The sequence below is a fragment of the Phalacrocorax aristotelis genome, chromosome 2 (assembly GCF_949628215.1).
Source record: "Phalacrocorax aristotelis chromosome 2, bGulAri2.1, whole genome shotgun sequence".
NCBI classification, from domain to species: domain Eukaryota; kingdom Metazoa; phylum Chordata; class Aves; order Suliformes; family Phalacrocoracidae; genus Phalacrocorax; species Phalacrocorax aristotelis.
This window is the reverse complement of record NC_134277.1, coordinates 73,194,577-73,214,116: the sequence shown is the minus strand read 5'-3', so window position 1 is coordinate 73,214,116 and position 19,540 is coordinate 73,194,577. Positions and strand designations below refer to the sequence as shown.

The 19,540-nt window shown below is 44.6% G+C and overlaps 1 protein-coding gene across 1 annotated transcript in view; it reads left to right on the top strand.

Annotated features, from left to right (window-relative positions):
• BMP6 (bone morphogenetic protein 6) overlaps nucleotides 1-19,540 on the top strand; it is a 93,850-nt gene that overhangs the window by 55,453 nt on the left and 18,857 nt on the right. Inside the window, exon 2 of the mRNA XM_075084078.1 lies at nucleotides 11,853-12,045. Within this exon, the coding sequence (XP_074940179.1) occupies nucleotides 11,853-12,045 (193 nt within the window). The remainder of the gene's footprint in view (nucleotides 1-11,852; nucleotides 12,046-19,540) is intronic.

Sequence of the window (19,540 nt, the reverse complement as noted above, 5' to 3'; positions counted from 1 at the left end):
TGGCAGAGGCTGTCCCTTTTCCTGCTGGATGTTTTTCAGGTGAACTACCCAGCTATGCTACTGTATTAAAGTCAGGCCAACTGTGTGGAACTGAGGATTATTCCACGAATCCTGTTTTAATAGTTCTTTTAATGGTGCCTTTCCTCAAGTCTTACTTTTTCTCTAGGATTTCCCACCCTGACTGGGGCTCTCCCATCTTTCCCAAAGCATTGCATCTCCCTGGCTTTTGACCTGGCCGGGCATCATGCTTCGTGGCTGGGAAGAGGAGCTGTGTCCCCCGCGGGCCCAGCGTGGGGCTGCAGCCGCCGATGGCTTTATCAGATGGACAGAGATATTCCAAGTATGCTTCTGGTCACTGGGGGATATGGGAATATAAAGAATAATGAAAAAGGAAGGCTTAGAGAAAAGCTATTAGGCAAACCAGGGCTTTTTGTCAAATTTTTTTTCTTATTTTAATTTTTTTTTTAAAGGGTGAAATTCTTTACCCCTGTGCAGATCGTTAAAGCTGTGTGATGTCATTTTCTTTCCTTTTGAAAGCCGTGTTTTGAGAAGCTGAAAGGCTGCAGGTTGAGTAAAACTATTAATGACCATTTTGTGACCTCTGCTCCAACCGCCCACAGCGGCTGCAAATTTTTAAATGTCTGTTGGCTGCTTGGCTCTCCGCAGCATCGTTATATTGGTCAACAGCAGATGAGATTTCAGAGGTGAAAAAGTCACCTCCCAAACTGCACCCTGCTGGCATGGGTGCTGTGGATTAAAAAATGGATTTTGGTGGTTTGGTAGGGCAGGAGACCTCTGTTTTTATGACCAAGGCACGCCAGGAGCTCTCTCTGGTTGATTCCCCAGCTGCATCCCTCCTGTGGGTTGCATGGAGGGTGAATGCCCAGAGCTCATCTTGTCTAAACCAAGGTCCATGTGATACCGGGTTTACACCATGGTGCTTGCTAGGAGAAGGCGCTGGAGACATATTGGGTAGGCTTGCCCCCTTTGCTTTTCCTCAGATGTCTGCTCCTGGTGGGTGCAAGAGAGGCAGCAGGGACCCTCGGTTGGAGCAGGCATAGCTGGTCCCACCTAACGTCATTCTCATGGAGGAGTGTGAACTTGGGGCTGTGCAGGACATGGAGCGAGACCATGACCTGCCTCGAGGAGGAAGTGTCCATGGTGGGGACAAAACATGACATAGGGCAAGTGTGCAGAAAGCACTTTGCAAGATGTTACTGCCTCGGAAAGGGGGACAGTTACCTCACATTGCTGTAATTGCTGCTGGGATTTCTGTCTCTGGTTACGTTTTCTTCAGTTTTTGTGGTCACGGCTCTTGAGCGCTTCCCAGACGTTTTAGGCTTGTGCAGTGAGCCCTAAGAAGCTTCACAGCCTGTCTGCCTTGGCTGGAGAAGGCTGTGGAAGTGGTCAGCCTTTCCTTTTGCTTCTTCTTTCCTCATCCTTCACTCTCCTTCCCAGCCCTTTAATTTGGCCCTATGAGAAAAGCATGCTCAGGGAACAGGGTTATGCACACCCTGCAGGCAGTCAGGCTCCTCATTACCCCTGGGGGACGGAGGCCCTGTCTGCCTTTGCAGGTGACTTGGGAGAGTTGCAGGAGATCGGGGCAGCCGGTGCTGGGGCTTCCTCACATCTCCATTACAGAGGGTTTGCTTTGCCTTGGATCTCCTCTGGTCCTCAGGACCAAACGTGACACCATGCAGGTGTTGGTCAGAGCTTTCTGAAAGAAGAGTTTCTGACAGACCCTGCTGCTGGGACTGCAGACCCTGCAGGGGCTCCTCCAGTGGGTGCCATGCTGCCCATTGTGTGGTGGTGGCGCGCGCCTGCCGGGGGCTGAGCCACCATCACCCCTGCAAGGCCTCATCATGTCTTTCCTGAGCCCTCAGGGAGCCCAGCAGGACGGCCAGGGCAGAAGGACAGGGAGAAAAGAGTGATAAATCAAGAAGGGCGGCAAGAGAAATAGCAGGTTTAGCAAGGGGTGCTCTGGTGTTTCGGCATAGCTCAATGTCTTCCAAGCCTCTGGCTCTTCCAGTTGGCACAGGGTTTTGTCCTGGTGCCATGGTGGTGCCCCACTCCAGCAGTGGTTGGGAGCCTCCCGTCCTGGTGATGTGTTGGAGCCACTTCCTCCAGATCGGTGTGTGGAGCCAGCACATGGTAAGCAGAGGCAGCAAGGGGGGGGGGGGTTCACTTCCAAACCACGCTGCTCCTTAGACAAATATACATGACCAGGAATCTTTAAAATATTTCATGTTTCTTCAAACACTTTACCATTCACTCTGCTCATTCTTCAGAGCTGTGGTGTCTTCTCACCTTGACTGTCCTACAGAGCGTTTGCTCTGTAGTCGCATTGAACGTTGGGAACTTGTGGCATCTCCAGACCATGATTTTACTCTTTTTATCCCTGCCATCAGGAATACCAAGTCTGACGTCCTTCATGCTCCCTCACATCTCCCTTAAAGGCAGTTCCCCAAAGCCTGTGCTCTTCGGTGGTCCTTTGGCTGGCTGCTACTTGGTGCAGTCGTTTAAAATTGGAGTGCTGTGTAAAAATACTAAACACTAAATATTAAGTGTCGTAACAGCGTTACACAGTGTCCACTGGAGTCACAAATCATGTCAGCGATGCTGCCATGACAGTGTGGTGGTGTAGGCTTGGGAACAGCACGACAAGCGCTGAAGTGGGGCTGATCTTTTCTGTGTATCAGTGTCTCGAGCACTGATTTAAATCTTTTCAGTAAGTTATACAACCTTAAGGACTCTGGGCAGTATTTTTACAGGGAATGATTGCATTGTGTTCAGGAGATAGCTTTCTCAGCTCAGCTGTTAAATGAAAAGCTGAAACCTGCTTGTGATGCTGAGTGCTCAACAAAATGAAAGCATAGAGCTTCACTTGCAAACATTTTCACATTGCCTGCTTTCCCACTTGCTGCTGGTTGATCACAGTCTTACCGATAAACATCTAAACCTCTCCTGTGAAAAAAGGCAGAGAGGGAAATGCCCATGAGTTTTTAAAAAATTCCCACTTTGCACAACCTTGGTTTTGAAACTTAGCTCAAATGCACAAGTGAATTGGTTTGGACTGCCTTAAATTCCTCCGGAAGGGTGGATAATTTTGAGAGACAAAGTAAGATAAGCGAGGCAACTGCTACACCATTTAAAAAAATCCCGAAAACGTTTCCAGACCCAGTTGGTGCTCCTGGGGCAGCTGCGCGCTTCCAGGGAGCTGCATGCCGGTGGCCATGCCAGCAGGAAATGCGGCGTGACCTGTGGCGAGCCTGGAGGGTGGGAAACGCCGCGAACAGAAGATTTCCACGGGTGGCTCTAAGTGTCCTGGGCAGTTACTGTGAGGGCATGGATGCAGGAGCAAACGCGCAGTAGGAGCGTCTTCTTCCCCCGATCTGTGTAGCTGCTCAGCGCTTCCTATTTTGCGTCCTTGCCGCCTGGCTGACAGCATCGCCTTCTTCCCCCACCACTGGGTCTGCGTGCATGAAACCTGGCTGTGAAGTAGAAATGGTTTTTGGAAAGCATAATATTATTTTAATCGTAAATCATTTGGAAACTCAATACAGAAAGAGCTTCAGATCACTTCTTCCAGAGGGGTGTTTTTGTAGTCAGGGTCTTTATCAACTTCTCAGTGGGAACTGCATTAATATTGCCACAAAAATGCAAACAGTAGTGCCTTTGATAAAGCATTTTGGCATCTCTTAAGCAGAAAGATGTTTTGTTTTCCTAAGACACAACACTGTGTTCAGTGCAGGGACCTGCCTTATGTGCCAGCATATGGAAAGAAAATACCACTTTTGTTAACATTTGCGTTCGGAAGCCGTGGGGAGGGGACATGGGAGGCGGCTGCCTTTGCAGTTGCAAAGCGATCTCTGTTATTGCCAAGGGGGACAGTACAGGAAGCCCAGAAGTGCTGGTGGTGGAGATGCCAGTGGCCTGCAGTCAGCCTCGTGGGCCTAGCTCCCCTGAGAGTGTTCTGCCAAGGGCTCTCCTCCACCTCGCCTTCGCTCTTCCCATCACGTGCTGGAGAGAGGCTGGTCCCTGCTGCCGCCTGCCTCCCAGTGTAGAGTGGAAAAGCCTTATTGGCCGTACAGTAGGCATCTTTGTGGATACTGTGAAAATGCCTTTTAGTACTTGCTGATGTCCCATGAGTATTATATATTTGGTTAGTGCATTATTTTGATTTTTAGACTGCCTTTGGTTCAAGAATCCTGAAAGGAAGCTGTTGTGCAACTGTTTTAATCTGATTTTACAAGCTGATTCCAGCTTGATTCCCAGCACAAAGAAACAAAGAAGAGCTCAGTTGTATTTTTTGTCCAAAAGTAAAAAGCCCTCATCCTTTGAAGATCTTCTGTAGAGTGTTATGTTTAGAGAGTGATTTGTTATTGTTTAAATTTAATCTCCATAATTACATTGGGGTTGGATTAATGATGGGTTATTTTTCTGAGTCATTCTGTTCTGGCACTCACGGCTATTGAGCATAAAGCCAGGTCTTCATTGGATGTAAACTGGCATTGTTCCACTGAAGTCAGTGGAATAAATCCACTTTATATTGTGGTAGCCCAGATGGGATATTATAGCTGTTTCGAAGAAAGCACCCTTTTGGAGTTTGTTGGCCTTGAATCTTCTTCTTATTTTTAAGCTGTCTAGGCATTAACTTCCAGTTGCGTTATATTTATGGTAGCACAGCTAACTGTTGTCTTCAGACTGCCTCAGCTGGACCCAGAGGGATCAATAAAAGGTGCAATGCCAGATTCAACCATAAGTATCTCTGTTTTTTCCTGTTTAAAAACTGTTTTTTATCACCAAGAGTGCAAGCAGGAAAAGTTAATTTTGTCCGTACATTGATGTCTGGTGAGCTTTTACACGCTCTTATCTGTGAGAACAAACCTTGATCTGTTCGTACTGCAAATCTGGGGGAGATTTCTGGGAGGCAGAGGGACTGCTGCTTTGTTAAAATCAGGTATTTTTGCTCATTCTGCTTTTCAGAGGGAGCAAGGCGGGAGGGAGGGGCCTGGGGAGAAGTGGCGCGTTTGAGAGCGGCAGCAGGGGCAGTAGGGAATGTGCTCGATGTAGGGGATGGATCTGTCACCACGATTGAGGTGACAGAAAGAAGCAATCTATTTTTAGAGACTCTGAGGGGCTGTGTAGAGTTGCTGCGACTGTGGAAGGTATTTGAAGTCGCTAGGCTGAGAGCAAGGTGAGAAGAAAGGCTCTCACCCACTGTTGCGCATGTTGGGCAGGGGATGATTTGCTTTCAGACCTTTTATTTTAATGTCTCATCTGAGTTTCTTCTGCTTTAAAGTATTTTCTTGCTCAGTGTTTGTGAGGTGGCATGCTAGTAAAACTTAGTTTGGAGAATGGGAAGGTTTTGCTTTCTTTTGGGTCCTTACTGTAAAGCCAAAGCGGTCAGTCCTATCTCTAAGCGGTAGTGGATTTAGGGTGTCACTGCAGTGGGTTAGACCACATGTCTCTTCAGCCTGATATCCAACTGACAGTGACATATGCTATACATAAGTGTGAAAATTAGACAGCAGCGGTCCTTTTCTTGATGCATCCTCGCTACTTCCAGGAGCCATCTGTTTTTGCTGCTGGCCTGCCGTTCGACCCGTGGGTCCACTCAGTACAACTTAACTTCTGTTTCCTTGTTAACCAGCAGAAAGCAGGTGTGAAGCCTTTTAGTCTTCCATTCTTCCTGTTTTAATACATTAAATTGGTACTTTGTACTCTTTGGGTTGTACTCTTTGCTCTTTTTTACACAGTATTTAGAAAATACTGTTGTTCTAGTAATAAAGGTCAGCTTTAATCTTTAACACTGCTTCTACAGTTATGATCGTCTGCCGGTGAGGTGGGAGTGTTTGGGAGATTTGGTGTCTTTTTTTTTTAGATTGACCTAATAGATTTTGAAAATACAGGCAAGACTTCAGGCATATCCTTAGTATCTTTTCAGAGTAAAAAGGATGTGCTGGAGATCTCACTCATGTAGATCCCTGTGTCTGATGGTCTAGATGAGCACTTTTTGTGAAATAGGAGACAAATTGTAAGGCCTAAATGAAGACTGCATCTTGCACTGAAGGTAGGCATCTCTCAGCTTGGATGCATGGAAGACCTGCATGCCTGCAAGCTTGTCTTCTGTCCTTCTCCATTGTGTATCAGTTTGTCTTATAAAAGTACTACTAACTTCTATATTAATCCTGCCCTACACTTTGATTCTTACTGCCTTTTGCTTCTTTTTACAGCAACTGTGGCCAAGGTTGAGGTGGGTTTTTTTTAAGCTTACATAAATCTTGTCCTGTGCAAACTATTGATAGCTATCATTGAATAAATTCCGGTGGTGCAGCTGTAAGGTTACAGCAGTAGATCAGACATAGATATATATAGTCCTTTTATTAGAGGGAACTGTTGGAGCCGTGGTAATGCTTAAAGTATTTGAGGCCTAATCTACTGTTTCATTGCTCCAGATGTGATAAATGCTGTTGACTTAACGCAGAAATTGGTGACGTAAAATGGAGAAATTGCCTCTGCACTTATTATGTAGCTATGGCAGTGAATGTCCTGTTAACAACTCCAGTTTTCAGGGGCTTTCTCATTTTATTAGGGAGGGGGTCATGTATGAAGGCTGACAAGAAATTAGCAGGAATGGCTTACATTTGTGCTCAGACTGAATTCACGAACACTTGTGCAAAACTCGCTTTGCATAAGCAGGCTGTGAACACTGGTTGCTTTTACAGGAGCGTGGTCACAGTGGTCCTGCAAAACCAAGTCATCGCTAGATCTTGAGGCACAAAAGAGTATTCAGCAGTTTCAGCCTTGCTGGGGACAGGACAGATGCGGCATGTCCCATCCCAAATAATCATATCTATTTGTGACCCTATTCCTTCTCTGCCCCCTCCAAGGAGCCAGGTTGTTATGGAAATTATAATTATTTATATAGATAATATTAGAAAAAAAAAACACACAACAAAAAAAACTTTTGGAGCTCTAGGTTATGAGTGCACTTGTCAGTATTTTTGGCTTTATCTCCTAGAGTATGAGCTGGAGACTTTTGTAAGCCACCATTAAGATTCCTGCCTGAGCATCTGACCTAACACTTCTCTCAACAGCTGAGAACTGGAGAAAAACACCTGATATTGTGACATTTGGTGCTACTGTTCTGAGTGAAAATTGTGTTTACTCGGGAAAGACTGTTGTCCTGTTATTTCTGTGTACCAGTTACTTTAGATCCAAAAAGAAAAGCTGAAAATTCCTACTCATGAGGTGAGTTTATATCCATGACTGTCATTAGGGTTACATTTCCTTTGGTCCAAGGTGTGTGACACACCCGAAGGGAAGTAGGATGGTATAGTTACCAAAACAGATGCATGGTGTTAATTTCTTAATTAATTTTTTTTAGTGCAGTGCTTTTAAAGTAACAAGTATTGTAAGCAGTATGCTATTTTTAAACCAGGACATTTTGTACTGAAATTGGCTATTGCAACACTGGGTTAGAATTAGAATACACAAAATTCAAAACCACAGTAACCCTAATTTTGCCATTCTTGCCTTTTTAGATGCTCAACAATAGTGTTGTGTTTGTATAGCATTTAAAAATATTTGTTAAGGGGAACATAAAGAGCTACTGGCAGGCTTCTCTGTTAACTGTGCGTGCTCAGCGCTCTGCTCAGAACCGAGCTGTAGTGAACACTCGGGGTGAGTACTCCCAGTGTCCACAGCTCAGACTCTCTCCTGTGTCGCAAGTGAAGGAGCAGCCGAAGCCCCAGCCAGAATGGGGGCAGAGGCCTGCATGGTGGAGCAGACAGTCCCTTTGGCTCAGAGAGTGTGCACCCATGATGGGCTGAAACTCTGTTTGCCATCTCTTTTCCCGACTCACCCTGGTGTGTGCATGCCTGGATCTGTAGTCTCCAAGGAGCTGCTCTGGCAAATGAGTAATGTTCTGGATAATATAGTCTTAACCATGAGGATGAATTCTGTAGGGCTATAGTTCTTGTCATGACCCTACAATCCCTGGTTTTGCCTGGCTTGGTCCTGACGTTCCAGCCAGTGCTGGGGAGAGGTTATGGGAGGCCAGCACCACTCAGGGCTGCTCGCTTTCAACCTGCCCCGGCCGCGAGCTGCCTGATTTTTCCCACGAGGGCTTTACAAAGTTAGGACATGCAGGTGTCCATCTGCGGATAGAAATTAGCTTTGGATTTCACATGTCACCGATCAGACTGACCTGAACAAATTCACATGGAAAAAAAAAAAAAATTGGAAAGCAGCTTGAGAGATGATTTCTCCTTTTTGCTGTTGCCTTGCATTTTGGCATGCACTGTCTGCATTTTGAATGTGAGGTCTTCTGACACGTTGTAACGCGATAGCAATATAGAGTGGGTAATCCTGGGAACTGGCAGCTTGGATCTTGCCTGTCCGAATTTTACTGTTCTAAAACTTGTCTTCTTTGTTAAAAATGAACAGTTTCCAGGGGGTGAAAAGCCCCCAGGGAAAAACTGTTGGCATTTTATATTTTTAAGCTGTCTTGCTGAATGAAAACAGTTGATTATTAGCTTGATGGGGTGACAATGAGTATATAGAACTTAAATATCTCACCACTCCCATGAAGAAAAAAAAAAACCCACCCTCCATTGTATCATGGGAAGAGACATAGCCAGAAAAACTTTCCAACTCGTTAAACTTTTATACTTGCTTCATAGAAGCTTAATGTAGGCTTTTTTCCATCTTGTGATGTTGTAGGGATGCAGCTGAGGAGGACACCATCAACTTAAGAGTATTTCTTTCTGAATGTGCCTTTCTTATAACAGAAGAAGCTAAATTACTTAATATAGAGGATTAAAAAAGGTTTCCTTGTTGTGTGTTTCAGGTTGTTTATTCTGCCAAGCCTGATAACGAAATCAGTCTAAATGTTTCCCCTGTAATCAGCTTAGTCAGCTTCTGTGATTGTGTGGGGTATTCGGACAAGGACACGGATAAAGGAAGAAAGTTTTAAAAAACAGGAAAATACTATTGTAAACATATCAGGCAAGTTATAAACTGGGGAAGGGTACTTGGAGTCAAGTGTCATACCTGCAGCTACTTTTGATGCTCTGTGGTAGATGTTTTGGCGGGTTTTTCGTCCTCTTGTGGCTTGTGTTTGACTTTTTAGAAGTGGGGTAGGGGAAAATACTGATTTAAAGGACTAGAGTCTGGCTATATCGCTTTTAAACTGAGTATTTTGTAGTGGAGGCAAGTGGAGGTAAGTCCGCCACAGCTGACTCGAGGTCAGAAAGGAGCAACAAAAAGTGATGTTTGGGCTTGTTTTGAGCCCTGTGCTGTGTGGGATGGCTCTGCGCTCTCCCTCGCGTGCTTGGAGAGTCCGCGTCGCATCTTGACGTGGGGCCATAGCTGGCAGGAAGCTTCGAATATTCCCTTTGCGGTTTCTCTCTGGTGTAATTTTAGTTTTCCGGCACCCTGATGGGCTTCTGCTGCTCATCCTGGTTGTGTCCTTCCCCTTGCTCTTCCTGGTCCTCCTTTATCATCCTCAGCTGTGAGCCCAGGGGAAAGCTGTCTCGCTGCATCTTGCCCACAGGTCAGCATGGGAGGGACGTGGGTTTCAGCTGGTTGTTGCACCTGTGAGCAAGGACTTTGCAAGCTCTAAATCGAGAATCATTGCTTCATACACGTGTCTCTCCAAACCTGTGGATTTAGACATTCCCTCACCATTAATGACATTCTCTCGTCTTGTAGCAGCATGTAAAAAGGCCAAATTGGGCATGTCGTTCTGCTGTAAGCAGCCGAACATGATTTCTTGGTGGTTGGATGCTTGCGAGCTTCTGAAAATATGTGGCCACTCTGTTTTGGGAAGTGAGTCCTGCGGCGCTTGCATCGGGGTGGGGGGTAACCAGGGAGCTTGGGCCCCTTCTTGGAGGGCGTACACACGAGTCACACCACCTAGTCCAGCATTGCCAGAGTCATTCCCAATTAAAAGCAGGGGTGCGTGCTTCAAAGGGAAGCCCAGTTTGCCAATAACTGATGGCCAGCGAGGTAATTCCCAGATGGCTCTGGAAGTGGGCAGTACCACTGTTTGCCTTGGTGCAATCTCTGTTGGAGATGCTGGGAGCTACCACCTGCTTTCTGGAAGCCACAGGGTCCGGTCACCCGCATTTGTCAGCCATTTGGCATCTAAACTCCTCAGAGAGATGCAATGTGTGACTCCCCAAATTGGCAGCAGTGTCTGACTGTGACAGAGGTTTGTGAGTTTGCCTGGTTACCCCGTGGCAGCTCTTAACACAGCATCTCCGAGTGTGGCGTCCCACAAAATGCTCAGCAGCAGTCATGCGGAGGTGAAAAGATTTCCAGGCAAGCTTCAAAGAGAAGGATGTGACTAACTGTCTTGCAGAGAGCCAGGACGTGGACCCAGCCAGATGAGGCAGCTCACATGAAAGGGCTGCCAAAGGAAAGGGAGAGGACAAAGACGAAACTGTGACTGGAGGATGGGGAGGAACAGGCAGTTGGGAAAGGTAGAGGGGAAAATCTCTGTGGGCTGTTTCCAGTGGCCAGGAGACATATCTGATCTCCAGGGAGGTAACCTGTGGGTAAAGCAATGAACCTCAGGCACATTGGCTGTCATTCCTGGCTGCGCCACAAGCCTCTGCTGCCTGCCCTTGGACAAGTCACTGTCCTGGTGACTCAGTATCCCAGCTGTAAAATGGGGATTGCTGCTTACCTCATGGGATATTATGAGGGTAGTCTTGTGGGCACCTTTGCATGTATTAAGGGGAGGAGCAACAAAAAGTGAGCACAAAGATGGACATGAAAAGGGATCTGTAGTTCCCTCACTGCCTTTGTTGAATGTGTCCTTAATGATAATATAATGGTGACTTATTCATCACTGACATATACTCCTTCAGTTGCACTGGTGGGAACAGTATTTTGGTTTTATTTTTTTTCCCCTCAGGGCTTTAAAGATGTAATTATGTATGTTTATATAATATGTTAATGTTTTAAGCAATTCCTAACAGAAAATTAGAAGAAATAATGAACAATGAATCAAAGTCAGACTAAACCAAGATGTAATCAAGTAATACAAGAGTAGGACTAGTAGTTGTGTTTCCAAAGGGGGCCTCAAACAGAGAAATGCAAATCCTGAGGCCTGAGGAAGGAGGGGTTCTGGTTAGCATCTGTCCTAAACTCTGTAACGATAGTGTACTTGAGGAGGGCTAAGGTGAGAAACCAAACGGGGTCACTCCTTCTCGGCGCTCTCATTCTCAAATACGCTCCTGCAAAAGGAAGAGGAGCTCTGGTTGACTTTAACCCTTGAAATTAATGTCATGTTAATCTTATTCTGCTCACAAGGCAGTCTGATGGCTAATGCACAAACCTTGGAGCCAGAAAACAGCAGGTTTGGGGACAGTTAGGGAGTTGTTTGACCTGGTGCTAACACTTACTTCTGTCCGTGCCTTTATGTGCTAAAACAAAATGGAGCTAATTATCTACTCTGTTGGAAGAGGGGTGCGAGGCTTATGGAAATGCTGTGGAGAACATGGAGATCCACAGGTGGAAAATGCAGTCATAACTTCAGAGTTTCGCACAGGAGCAAAATGCACGGTCATATTTCACCTGTCAAAGCTGGCTTTTCTGTAAAAAATAGGAAATCTCAAAGGCGTTGGCTAGAGAAGGTGAACATTCATCTTTTCTGAGTACTGTTTTTGAAAGGCTTTAGCTGCATAAGCTTTCCTGGCACTTGCCAAGGCTATCCTTGGAGAAAAAAAATAGGATTCTTGTTTTTTTGAAGGAACAGGTGGCAGCCTGTGGAAACCTTTTGTTGTTAAGTTTTAGTCACGGTTCCTTTTTTCCCTTTTCTTTCCTTTTCCCATCTGCAGTTGAGTATGACAAGGAGTTCACGCCTCACCAGCGGCACCACAAGGAGTTCAAGTTTAATTTATCTCAGATTCCTGAGGGCGAGGCCGTCACAGCTGCTGAGTTTCGGATCTACAAGGACTGTGTTGTGGGGAGCTTTAAAAATCAAACTTTCCTCATCAGCATCTACCAAGTGCTGCAAGAACATCAGAACAGGTACACAAGAGGGGGCTCGCTCTGTGCTGGGGAAGGCTGAGCTTGTGCGTTCACGTTGAGAGGACTGCGAAATAAGTATCGGTTTTGTTCACATTAATGGGGTTATGTTACTGCGTGGTCCTTTCCTTGAGGGAAATGGACATGGTAGAATGCAAAATGGACCTCAGCCAGAGGAGGTCCACAGTATTGTAGCGTAGAGTGTCACTTAGCCGCGACCTTTGTGTCATCTTTAAATAGAGCAAGAATCTGATGTGAGGCAGTAGGTAGTAAAGTTACTATGCTGGCATTGCTCTTGCGTACCAAAATACACATATCACCTTTCAACTTAATACTACCAGCATAAAAAGCATAGCCTCTTTGAAAAATATTGGTAATTAATGTGGACTCGACCTGCTTTCAGGTGGACTTACATTAAAGTAAATAAAGCAGAAGAAAATTCAGCATGCTGACCACAGGTTCCTGGGCTTTCACTGGCAATGAGAGAGGCCAAAGAGAGGGAGGCCAAATAGAAACTGTGGCACACAAATCCAAACAAGTGTAAATGGAGTGATTAATTTTAAAAAGGTAATGTTTCTGATGGGAGAATATTGCAAGGCAAAAAGGTGGAAATAGAAGGTCATTGAAATCTCAGACTAATGCTATGGTACAAAAGTGTTTCATTACTTATGTTGAAATGTGTCAGGACTGTAACAGTTCCTCTGCTGCAGGCAGAAGAGGAGAAATCGGAAACAGCAGTGTTTAAAAAAAAAAAAATAAAATCTCAATTTCTTTCACCTGTGAAGGCTTCCTGGGTGTTTTCCTTTCTGGTTCTTCTTTCCTCCAGCCTCTCCATTGATACCATTTGGGGGGATCCACCTTTGCTGATTTGCTGTTGTGAGGGCAACATCAACTAGTTAATGGCTGTTCTGTGGGGAGTGTGGCCTCTGCGGAAATGGAGAGAAATACCTGGATATATAAGTGATGGGGAAGAAGGTGTTAGTTTTAAAAGGTCACTGTTCCTTTTGCGCTTCAAGATGCAGGTTGCTGGAGTGCCTCCAGGGGTAAAGTGCTTGCTGGTTAGGATGTGATGTCAATACTCACTTTAAAAGCTTATGGAAGCCCAGACAGTTTTGTAGATTTCATAGGTGTTAGCTGTATTGTTCATTTGTAGCCACATTGAATAAAAAGTAGTGAGTGTTGGTCTGTTTTAGATTTCAAAAGTAGAGATCCCATCTCTGGAGCTGGGGGAAAACCTCTGCCAAGTGTCTGTGGAAGTGATCAATACGCTGCTCTGGGTCGGTCACCAGAGCAGGGCACAGAGAATGTCAGGTCTGAGGTTGCCTCTTCTAAGGAGAACTGCCAATTTTTCTATGTTTATAACCTTCTTTCAGGGTAAACTGAGCAAACAAGTAATGCATTGCAGGAAAGAGAATAAAAGTACAGGATACGGCCCCTAACATACCCTGTTCCTAAGGAATTTGCAAACTCTTTGTTCTGAAAGTGGCTGTTAGTTCTGTGTACAGCGATGATGCTGGCACCTCATATCTTTGTTTCAAATACCATGCCAGAAACGTGCCAAAATCAGAATACACTGTGAAGCTGCGACCCGTGTCCTTTGGCACTGGGCACTTGGCGTCTGCATGTGCTGGGCATCTCTGGGTACTAGAGACCTCCCTATGGATAAAGCAGAGGCAGCGGCTCGGATGGGGGTCACCAGGGAGGTCTCTCTCCAGAGCTGGCAAGTATTTTGGGTCTTTCAGTTCCCTTCTGTCATATTCCTCCTGCTGCTGCCGGTGGCCGTGCTGAGGGGATCCCGTCGTTAGGACCGGGAATCCTAAAGCGGTTTCCTCTGGGTCCAGACTGCCAGCAATTTGCCATCCCTCCTGACTTGGGCTAGGCGTGAACCACTGACCCAGGGATGAGTGTCTGTAGTTCATTACTAACCTCTGACTCATCCATTCCCTCAAGGCTCCCTTTTTGTTTCTTTTTCTTCTTTATTTATTTATTTTTACTGGTGGGAAGGAGGGAGACGTTTGGATAAAGAAACTTGCACTTCAGATGAGTCTGTGGTACTTGTCACACCATCTGCGCAGAGATGGCCAAAAAGTGGCTCACAGATTCGTGTAGTTGTAAAAGGGACATGCCCTTTTCTGCCCTTTTTCCTTTCAGCTTAAAGGACTCTCTCATGTACATGTAAAATAGAAAAGCACACATGAAAACGTGTGCTTTTGTATAAATACGCACATGTGTATGTATTCTCTGTATCTGTACATAAAAGTGTATATATCTTAACCGTCATCTCTACTAATTGTTCTCTCTGTATTAAAAATATCCAGATGTTAAAAGACAGCTAAAACAAGACATTAGAAGCTGCTTACCACTCTTCAGCGTTACCTTCGGTTGAGGTTCTGACTCCATAGGCTTCTGCTACTATAGATTCAAACATGCGGCCACGCTGGTGGCCTGGGTGGACTTTGGCCTGTAAACATTCTTGAAAACAAATACTAAAAAGTTGTATTTAGTACTTCACTAATATCTCTGCATGGAGGGGAAAATGCCTCAGATCCTTCTGGTATGCCTTAAGGAGCTGTATTCGAATGGTGGTTTGGGGTTTTGATCATCAATTCACTTGCTTTTTGGGGGGGGTGGGTGCATGTGTGTGCAGGAATCCAAAGTGCTTTTTTCTACCCTTTTTGTCTTAGGGGATTAATTTGGAATATAATGTTTTCTTTTCCTGTTGAGAACACTAGAAGGTTAAATTACCAAAAAAAAAAAAAAAATCACTATTTTTTTGGAGGAACTTGCTAAATATTTGTAAGGCTTCTGTTGCATTTTAGCAGACGTCTTATGAGCCAGAAAATAACAGCTGCCTTTGACTTAAAAAAAAATACTAAAAAAAGTTGTGTCACACTTCCTTTGGACTAATGGTTTGAATAACAGCCTGATATTTCCTGACATTTGACGACAATTTATTGCATAAGGAAGAGTCTGTACAGATCTTGAAGTCTAGCTGGTGAACTAGCAGGTGAAACAGAAAGAGTTGAAGTAGCACCTTTTTTCATCTTGTTCTGCTGACAAATATTCCTTCTGGTCAGGAAAATTAATCTCTGAAGGCCACAGAAAGTGCTTGTTCAAGTCAACATTGGCAGTCTTGAGAAAAGGTTCAAAGTCACCATGTTAATCTTGGCTTTTGTGAGGTTAACAGTTGTCTGAGGCGATTATTGGTAGCTAATAAAATATTTCTGGGCACAAATAATTCTTAACAGGGCAGCTGGCATGTATGCATTTAAACCAGCAGTCTGCAAGAGAAGGGCAGTGTGCTTCTCTGAGAGAAAAAAATATAAAGAAAAAGAAACCTGCCTGCTCCCCTCAGAGAAATAAGTTTGGGAGAGCAGGAGATAAGAGAAAGATTCAGTAAATACAAATCTCTCAGCCTGGAAGTATCCCTTGGCTCCGATTAAGTGTAATGAAGTGGCTTAATTCAGTATTACTTGAGCAAAGGAAAAAAGAAATACTCGTCTGGACAGTAAGACCATGTGTGTGACTCCAGCCCAGATGTGCGTGCTGCTGCATGGAATCGCAAGGCACTGCTGGCTGTTCCCTGATGGCTACAAACAAAACCAAGCCTGAGGCTAAAATTTCTACCAGTTACTAAATTATCAGACTGATTTTTGCCACTGTAGACAAGGATAAAAGCAAGGATTATATGGGCTCATTTGAGACTGTCTCCTAGATAGGGGTCTATGCGGAGAGAGCGCGAAAGATCAGGGATCCGTGCTGATTGAAACAGCATAATCGTCAGGGAGAAATTTGACCCTCTCCTTGTTCAAAGCCATCAGAAATATGAAAATGATACTCGTGAAGGCTCCAGGCAGTGAAACACACATTGAGGACAGTGTGGTCTAAGTACATTCTCTGAAAAAAGAAAACATTTTAATACTGACTCACTTGTGTCAGTAATATTTTAATCTCCCCATTCCTTCCACCCTTTCGTAAGGTAAAAAAAATAGTGCCTAGAAACTAAGCTTTTGTTTTATAACCAAACCGCAGTTAACAGCCACGTTTTGTCATAACACGAACTGCTGGAGTTGTCAGTGGGACGCTGCGAAGAGATTAATGAAATACTCAGGATAGGTCAAGCTTGTGGCCAGCCATCAGCGGTATGCGTTTCAGATTGTATGGAGAAGAGGCTTCACCAAACACGGCTGAGGTGACGTCTGGTTTCCCCTGAGGGGGATGACTGTGGGTTTTGAAATAGGCTGTGGGCTGTAGGGGCTGACGCTGGGAGGTGGAACGGGCGATACGTCCACCGGATGCTGCTGCCCTTCAGCTTCTGACCCCCCAGAGTTTAAGACTGTGCTCTTGAAGGCTAGGGCAGGATTTTTTTTTTCCCCCTTTGGTATGTGAAGAAAGCGGATTTGCCAAAGCACCAGTTCAGAAAAACAAGTGGTGTCAACTTCTAGGTGCTTGTCCCACCTTGGCCGCATCTGAGGGGGCTCTTAGTTTCAGCAAGCAGGAGCTGCACAGCCCTGACTCTCCTCGTTTTGGTGGTACCCATGCACAGCTAAGCCTTGCACGTGGGCTTGTTTTTAAGGTGTAGCGCTGATTTTGTGGAAGGACCAGCAAAGTCCTCTGTGACTTCTGATACCTCTTGGGAGTGGATTGCCATGTAAGCGAGAACTTTGCAAGGGAAGGGTAGAAATGAATTTGTCCCTGGGAACAGCTCATTAATTTCTTTTTCTTTCTCGAAACTTCCTTGCTCTCACCCGGAGAGGTGTCAGGTCAGGACTAGGAAAGGCAGTTTATGGTTGATCAAAGATGTTGGTCCTTGGTTTGGATCATCAGTATGTTTTCAAGTGTAAATATCCTGCTAATGCAGACCTCAAAACACTCCCACACTGTCCAAACAACTGATCTATGAAAAACACAGTGGCCTGTGTTAGTGATCAAAGGAAGATATGGTACCTTAATGGTCAAAGTTTATTAAACAGTTTCGTTTTCACCCAGAATGAAATATGAGGACTTGATGTGCAGAAAGATTCCTCCTGTATGATAAGACACATGTGGACATAGGTATGCCCTGCAGGGTGACTGCCTGGGGAGTATGTTCTTCTACTGAACATAATTCCTTAGGGGTTAAGGTACTCATTGGTTTTTAGCTGCCAGTTACAGTGGTAATAAAGTCTTCCTCTTTGCAACAGGATATTTATACAAATGTGATCCGAGCTTCTAATCTAAAGGGCAAATTGATTTGCCAGCAGTGTTTATAGCTCAGAAAATAAATAACCGTCCTCAACTGGGTTTTGGAATGGGTTGTGTAATCCAAATGACAAAGCTAGCATCAATCTGTTTCAAGTTGGGGTCAGATTTGTATATAGTGTGCATATATTTGTATGTGATAGAGCTGTTTCCATGATGCTATAGAGGAGCGTCTGTCCGCATTTCAGTTCAGCTCCCACTGTGGGTATGTGGTTTGTTGTGGTTTAGGGTGGTTGGTTTCTAGTAGTTTAAAAGTTGAAGTTATTCGGGATGAAACTTGCGTGTTCCATAACCAGCTGGCTTTTTCTGCCAAAACTAAAGAATACCAAATCAGTGCCTTACTTCTTAAGAAATTTGAGAAATAAAGAATTTATTTTTAGATTCTTAATTATATTAAGAGTATTTTAGATTCTTAATTATATTAAGAATAATAGATTAGAACTATTAAGAAGAAATTAAGAAATGCCCTTTCTTAAAGGACAAAGATAAATACTACCCCTTTGCCCTTTCCCCAGTTTTCATGCCTCAAACTGCGTTTATACTCTGAGGTATAGTACTGTAGCCATCACTACAGCTACAATACCCCATAGTCTCATTAAATCTTAGTCAAGGAAATGAGAAATACATCCCCTATCCCTATGGTTTGGGACAATTTTTAGGTTTTTTTTCTCTGTTCCTGTTTGTAAAATGTTCATTCCTTAGAGCTGTGAAGCTCAAGACCTTGAGCTGGATGGGGACACCTTTGCACTCAAGTATCAGTGTTGGCTTTGCTGGAGATTGTCATGGACCTGTAGGCAGAGTTTCCTGCAGTCTTGGCATGGGGAGACAACATCCTCTACTCTAGGCTCTGATCTTCCACTCTTTGCCAGATGCAGCCTTGAAACCAATGTTTAACCCTGCTGCTCTTCTAGTAAGTGTACAAGACTTAACCCCTCCACCCCTGCAGACTTTACCTCCGGGGCTGATGCCCGCAGTGATACAGGACAGCTTTTTCAGCACAGAGGAGTTTGATTATCAGACACAGCAGTGATGGTGTGGGGCTGGTAAGTAAGCAGCGAGAAGCTGAGCTTACCTGCCTGTCCCTTCTGGTGCATTCCCATGTCTGGATGTATCCAGGATGTCTCTCTTCTGCCTGTGCCAAATTACACACCCCCTCTATAGTGTCCTGGCATCTCCATTTAGTGCTTTTTCCTCCCTGGCTGTCAATCCCTGCAAATTTGTGCCCAATTGCTGGTCTTTTATTTTGCCTTGAAAGTAACTTCATTTGTAGGCTGACAGCTCTTAATATTTCCTTCCTTGTGTCTAAGGAGCTCTTACAGGTCGTGCATGTCCCTCCTTGTCCCCTGGCCCACAGATGGTATAGCTTCTTCAGGACAGTTAAACTGAGCCTTACTTCTTCTCACAAAATGATAGAGACTGCCTTTGCTTTCCATGGCAGCTCATTCCAGGTGCTGGCATTCCCCTGCCTGACGCTCTCTGTACCGAGCAAGCACTGATTGATCAAATGTTGTACAGTGCTTTTAAATCTTTGGAGTAATGGTCATTTAGACATACTAAGCTGTTAAGGTTTTGTATTGCATCTGTTGGCCATACCTCATGCTGTGCGAGCTCCACGTACAGTCTGATCTATAAGTAAAAAACACTTTTAAATTCAAAGTAGGGCTTACATCTGCTGCAAGGTGGTGGATCTACAGGTTTGAAAAGGCTGGGATTTAAAAGCTTTATCTCTGTGGAGCTCCGTTCAACTCTGTAAGACTGAGTCAGTTGTGAGCGCAGTTAATAGTCCGTCTAGCGGATAACAGCAAATAATCTTGCTAGTTTGCTATGGGCAGGATAATTTTTACAGAAGGTTGATGTCAGTGCAAACTAAAGACTCAGATCCTGAGGTACGCAGAAGAGAAGAGTATTTAGAAAGTGCGTTAATTAAAATGTAAATCCTACACACTTCTGTGCAAAATTCCCCTTTGAGAAACTGCTGCTAGGCAGTCTAGACTATTATGTCAACTTGTCTTTGAAGAAAAGTAAACAAAAAGGTTCAGCTGAGGAAAGTTTTAGAGACTTATAGTAATTAATGCTTTGGTAAATGGCTGTTGATGCGTAACAATCCTTTAAACACCTGGGTAATTGCGAGCTTTGAAGTTGAGCCAAAAATGTTGTTCCAAGATCTGTAATTAAAGTAAGAGACCTTTAACTTGGTCATTTTGAAGGTGAGATTTCTGTTTGTTCTCACTGTCTCCCTGGTAAAACTTCTGCCTAG